This window comes from Rhinoraja longicauda, chromosome 6, assembly GCF_053455715.1.
Source record: "Rhinoraja longicauda isolate Sanriku21f chromosome 6, sRhiLon1.1, whole genome shotgun sequence".
Lineage (NCBI taxonomy): Eukaryota > Metazoa > Chordata > Chondrichthyes > Rajiformes > Arhynchobatidae > Rhinoraja > Rhinoraja longicauda.
The window spans coordinates 372677-379413 of NC_135958.1; the positions used below are offsets into that span (position 1 = coordinate 372677).

A 6737-nucleotide genomic window follows, 5' to 3' on the forward strand; every position below is an offset into this window, starting at 1 on the left:
AGTTTACAAAATTTAACATTTGTGTTGTATTTAAGGCACAGACGACTTGCTTTATTGAAACAAGTGAGCATAAGGGAAAACTGCTGCACCCTCTGCTGCGATGAGATGGCTGACACAGAGCTGAAACCTTGTGGACATAGGTATGTTACAGTCTTGTTTTAGTTAAAGCAAATTGATGTTCTGATCTGCAGTAGACGCATGTTCTCTTCAAGGTGATCTTCACCTCTCCACATTTCCTACCCCCTCAAATTTTTGAAGCACATTGACCTTGAAGATTTTAATTTGTTTTCATCCTTCCAGTAGTTTCAGTACAGTTCTCATAGCTTTGTGGACTTTCCCAAACAGTTTACTGCTATGCCCCTTTCCCATCTTTCTCGTAGAAATAGCAGGACTAGGGCATTCAGCCATGGTAGCCATGAGTAGCTGAGCATTTGGTATGATCTTTGACGTCAGCATAGTTTTCCTGCACCAACATCAGGCACACCTGTGACTAGTGGTGAGCCTCGGGGAACGGTCACTGTTTGTCATTGGTATCAATGATTTGGATGAGAACATACACGGCAAGATGAGCAAGTTTGCAGATAGTGAAGAGGGTTGTGAAAAATTGTAGCAGGATCTTGATCAATTGGCCAAGTGGGCTGAGGAATGGTTGATGGAATTTAATGCAGAGAAATGTGAGGTTTTGCATTTTGGGATGTCTAACATGGGCAGGACCCACACAGTGAATGGTTGGGCTCTGGGTAGTGTTGTAGAGCAGAGGGATCTAGGAGTGCAGGTGCATATCTCCCTGAAGGTGGAGTCACAGGTAGATCGGGTGGTCAAAAAGGCTTTTGGCACATTGGCCATCATCAGCCAGAGTATTGAGTAAAGAAGTTAGGAGGTCATGTTACAGTTGTATAAGACGTTGGTGGGGCCACATTTAGAGTATAATGGTCAGTTCTGGGCACTGTGTTACAGGAAAGATGTTGTCAATCTGGAAAAGGTACAGAGACGATTTACGAGGATGTTGCCAGGACTAGAGAGTGAGCTATAGGTTGAGTAGGCTGGGACTCTATTCCTTGGAGCACAAGAGGATGAGGGGTGATCTTGAAGAGGTATATAAGATCATGAGAGGAATAGATCGGGTACATGCACAAAGGATATAGGTTTGAGGGGAAAAGATTTAATAGGAATCTGAGGGGTAACTTTTTCACACAAAGGGTAGTGGATGTATGGAACAAGCTGCCAGAGGAGGTAGTTGAGGCAGGGACTATCCCAACATTTAATAAGCAGTTAGATAGGTGCATGGATAGGACAGGTTTGGAGGGATATGGCCCAAATGCTGCCAGGTGGGACTAGTGTAGCTGAGACATGTTGGCTGGTGTGGGCAAGTTGGGCCGAAGGGCCTGTTTCCTCACTGTATCAGTATCATCTATTGGAATTCCTAATTTCCCTAAATAATTATGTCCAAGAATCTATCAATCTCTCCAAAATATTGTCAATGATTGATTGTATTTTCAAATTAACTTTTAAAAGGCTTTTAGGTGGGTACTTGGATAGAAAAGGAGAGATACAGGTCTAATGAGGACTAATGGGATTATTGTATCTAAGCGCTGCAGTCAGTGTGGCCAAATTGGGCTGTGCAGCTCTGACTCTGAGCTGTCTTGTGTGAAGAATTTCAAAGACCATCTGGTCTCTGGCTGAGATTTCCAAGCCTTTTGGAGACTCAGCCCTGGTACACATGTGCTTCATTGGCCAGTAGGAGTTGTACAATATTTAGTTGCACAATATTTAGTCTAATGTGACCTCTTATCATTAGCATGATGTCAAACTCTGAATCTACGGATGCTTCTAAACACACATAGATTTATTCCTTGGTTTCTTCAGATGAAACTGCATAGAAATTATTAAAATGTAGAATGAGGAGATGGGTCTTGCAAATACCCAAAATATGTACACAGGATTAACTGTGTGGTTGTACAATAGTCAGCTGGATATTTAAAAAACGTTAACATTTCATTGTTTTTACCAGTGACCTCTGCATGGAATGTGCCTTGCAGCTGGACACCTGTCCCTTGTGCCGTCAAGAAATAAAGACCCGCGCCAGGCTGATTTCGCACATCTCCTGAATTTTTCACTTCTAGACCTGTCTAATCACCATCATCATTACCATCATCATTAATACCAAGTGCTATCGAGCTGGGACATGTACCTTACAAAATGCAATGGGTGTGGATGCTCATATTAGTGAAGGAGCCTAATGTGGCACAACTCCAGTGGAACAGCTTCAACAAAGTTGATTATGTGCATGAATATATTGCACCTACGTGGCTGAATTATAGCACTGCATTGGTGACACAGGTTGGCCAATGTGGGAGATGATGAAATGGTATACGACAGTAGTGTGTTACTATGAAGTTGGGATGACATACATTTGTTAAGGAAGAGAGACATTGTTGGATCAGTGTAGAGAAATCTATACTGTTTTTAACATATCTGGCCTAAATGCTTGACATGGACATCAGCAATGAACATTTAAAAAAAATGATTTTAAAGATGCAAGTTCCAGCTTGTTTCAAGAATTAAGAGAGGTTTATTTGTTGTTTTTCCCCCTTCTGGCTGCAAGACGATAATGCTTCCTATGCTGCATTTTCATTCAGCACCCGTAGCTCCCAGGGGCTACGGAAGATTCCGAAGGATATATGCAACAATGTTTGAATAATGGAATGTTCATCTTCACACTATTACCTGTCTGCAGAAATGTTTACTTCTGTGGGCAGTGTTTCACGAGGCCCCAGAAACGGCATCAACATTTGCTGGAAAAATAATACAGAGAAAACTGAACTACTCAACTCTGATTTGCCAAATTAGTTGGTAGAATCCGAGATACGATGATTCCAAAGAACATTTTTTTTAAAAAACAAAACATCTTTAGTAATTAACATATTTCACAAATTTTGTTTTGAGCGCATTTGTAATCCATCCACAAAAACCAAGCCTCGTGGATAGCAAGATTATAAATTATTTATTTAATACAGTACATGTTTTACAGATCCAAGATGTTGTTATCCACCTTTGTCCTTAATGATTGCATTAACCACATTTTGTAATGCAATAGATTTCCGCTTTCTCCTAATTTTGTATCGGACCAGAACTGCACGTGCTGACGACTTAATTATGAAACTTTGGTATTTTGAATTTGGTGTAGTTGAAAGGATTCTCACAACTAGATAAATCAACATGTGTTACAAAGTTTATATGAAGCAGTTTGGAAGTAATTGTTCAATTATTGGGCTTCAAACAACACCCACGCTACTTTGAAATGATTTGGTTGGTCATTTTTTAAATGGTGACCTGATCATACTGTACTGCATTAAAAGTACTGTGGAAAATCTCACTACATTCCTATTTACTGCTGTACATAAACACAAGAAAAAAATAATGGTATTCTTTGCCCAGTTTCAAACGCCAGAACCATTGGTGTTTCAGAATTATTTGCATAATAAAATTTGAATATTTAAAGACTTTGTGTTTATTGGCACTAACTAAACTGTAGATTAATGTTTTGGACACACAAGCTATATATGTATTTAAATTCTGCATATTCTGCTCACATGAATTTCCTAATTTACCTTCTATTTACAGACATCAATTTCATGTATAATTTTTCATGCTTTGCATATAAAGTATACCATTGAGTAACCTGAAATTAATCTCTTTGGTATTCACAGTATTGAATAACCTTACATAATTGTTTAAAATGCAGTCATTTATCAATTCCAAGTTTTGTTGACTCAACAGATGTGAATCTCTTTCTTGTTTATTAATGTTCTGGATGTAGGTCTTGCATGAGGCATGATCTGCAAACCTGCAAATGATACTAAGATCTTTGCAAGAATTAGAACGTAATATAATGCTGTATGAAATGGATCATAATGTTGGGGAAAATGACTTGACTGGCAGATAGAATGTAGAAAATGGGTGGTTATCCACTTTAGAGCTCATAAAACAAAAGTGCAATGGTGAAAGATTGGGTAGTGTTGATGTTCATAGGGTCCTTCTTTAGTGGTACACAAATCACAAAGTCTTGAAGGATCCTAACCTGAAATGTATTGGTCCATTTCTTCCCTTCCCCCCCCCCCCCCCCCCCCCTTCCAAACAGATCTCACCTGATCCACTAAGTTCCTCCAGCAGTGTTTTTTGCTTTTTTGCTCTGATCCACAAAGCTATTTCTTTTGCTACCTACAGCATTTTGTTTTTATTTCTCTCTTGATGTATTCAAGACAGTTAGATATAGCTCTTCGGCCATATGGGGAGAAAGCAGGAATGGGGTGCTGATTTTGGATGATCAGCCATGATCATATTGAATGACGGAGCTGACTCGAAGGGCTGAATGGCCTCCTCCTGCACCTATTTTCTGAGTTTCTATTTTGATTTTTCATTTACTGAAGATATCTCTGCCTACCATATGAGAATAATTCGGAGGTCGGAGGCTGTGAAGGCCTGTTGGATGTGTCAATATTACATGTTACATCAGCCCACAGTTCCAGAGCAAACTAGAGGTTACTATCTAAAATAAGCCACTTAAAATAGATGAAGCATAGGAGCAATAGGGGTATAGAAGCAAAGAGGTCCTTCTGCAGTTGTACAGGGCCCTAGTGAGACCGCACCTGGAGTACTGTGTGCAGTTTTGTTCTCCAAATTTGAGGAAGGATATTCTTGCTATTGAGGGCGTGCAGCGTAGGTTTACTAGGTTAATTCCCGGAATGGCGGGACTGTCATATGTTGAAAGACTGGAGCGACTAGGCTTGTATACACTGGAATTTAGACGGATGAGAGGGGATCTTATTGAAACATAAGATTATTAAGGGGTTGGACACGTTAGAGGCAGGAAACATGTTCCCAATGTTGGGGGAGTCCAGAACCACGGGGCCACAGTTTAAGAATAAGGGATAGGTCATTTAGAACGAAGATGAGGAAAAACTTTTTCAGTCAGAGTTGTGAATCTGTGGAATTCTCTGCCTCAGAAGGCAGTGGAGGCCAATTCTCTGAATGCATTCAAGAGAGAGCTAGATAAAGCTCTTAAGGATAGCGGAGTCAGGGGGTATGGGGAGAAGGCAGGAACAGGGTACTGATTGAGAATGATCAGCCATGATCACATTGAATGGCGGTGCTGGCTCGAAGGGCTGAATGGCCTACTCCTGCTGTTGTAGTTCGTGACCTATTAACAGAATAGTCAGACAACCAAAATTGTTTAACCTCTTTATTCTACTCACCCAGGTGGGAGAGAGCTTAGATACCAGAGCGTTCAGAAACGCTCAGGAAGCCGAGTGTAGTCTCTCTCTCCGAAAGCTTACATTTACACACCTTTTATACCCTAAATACATGTGCCAGTATTTTTCCATCACTGCCTTAGGTGGCAAGTTTACAATGCCCTATAAATCTTTATGTGTCTTTCGGGACCTCCTGTGTCCATCGCGACGACTTCTTTCTTGGGAACAAAGGGCAGTCCATATGGCAAGATGTTCTTCTTAACACTTCAAAGCTTTGAGGCCAGTTGCTGATATCAGAGGATACGATCAGTCATAAACCGCGCTTCCATGCTGACAACAGGATGCCCCAGGAATAATCCGAGCTGGAGCTTTTACACTCCTGCAATAAAACCCACATTGCTGCATTCGTAATGTTAGCCCTTACACTGCACCTATTGTCTATTCTCAGAGGGCCAGGAGTCTTTGAAACTCTTCCTCAAAGAGCAGTGGAAGTAAAGGCATTGAATTTTCTTTACTGTAGATGAAGAAACTTGTGAAGTAAGGGGGTAAAAGGTTTCACATATGGATAAGAATGATGAAGATGGTTGCAATCCAAGTAGACGTTATTTTATTAAAAGACAGAACAGGTTCAGGGGGCTGATTGGCCTAAGCCTGTTCCTAAATTCTGTTATAGAAGTGTATACTTCATGTTTTAATTATAACATTTGAAGTGTGTAGAATAGCACCAACTAGAAAAGACACTGAAAGATATAAAACAATTTTGCTCACATTATGTAAAGTAGATGGGAAACAACCTCAAGAAAATTCTAATAGTGGCTTTGTCCCCTTCAAGGTGGAGTCCCTTGGATGATGCATGGGCTCAACGGAAAATCAGTGTGGTCTTTTGAGTACCACATTGGGAAGTCTGCACATTACTCCAGTGCCAGGGATGTTGTGGGTATCATCTACCCTCCAACTACCCCTGCTTCATCCTCCAATTCCTCTTTTCCACATCACCCCTTATTCTCTTGCCAACTCTCACCCACGCCTCCACCTCCCCTTAACACTCCTCCCCGACCTCCATCTACTCTATCGTCGTATCTCTCAACCTCTTCCCTAACTTTGTCCGCTCATCCCACCTCCACTCCACTTGCCATTCTCCCTCCCCAGTCATCATTCCTCTTCCCACCACTTCTCTCGTCATCTTTTCTATCCTAACCCTTCCAACCATCCCCACTCTCATTTCCCTTCCTCCCCTCCTTCCCTTCTCTTCCTTGCCCTGTATTTCCCCAACCTCCCCTCCCCTCCCCTCCCCTCCCCTCCTTCTCACTTGCCCTTTCTCCATTCCCTCACTCTTCTCATTCTCCTTACCCTTTCTCCTCCTTCGCTATCCCCTCTCTCCCCCCCCCCCCCTTTCCCTCCTCTACTCTGTCCCCCCCCACCCCTCTCATTCCTCTCCTCTCCCCCCCATGCCTCTCCTCTCTCCCTCTTATTTTTCTCTCCGTG

The 6737-nt window shown here is 41.7% G+C and overlaps 1 protein-coding gene across 1 annotated transcript in view; it reads left to right on the plus strand.

The window, feature by feature from the left end:
* The window catches only part of rspry1 (ring finger and SPRY domain containing 1), a 38696-nt gene extending 35171 nt beyond the window's left edge, over positions 1-3525 (plus strand). The window contains 2 exon segments of the mRNA XM_078401525.1: positions 36-140; positions 2012-3525. Of these exon segments, the coding sequence (XP_078257651.1) occupies positions 36-140; positions 2012-2108 (202 nt within the window). The 3' untranslated portion in view covers positions 2109-3525.
* The last annotated feature ends 3212 nt before the right edge of the window (positions 3526-6737 follow it).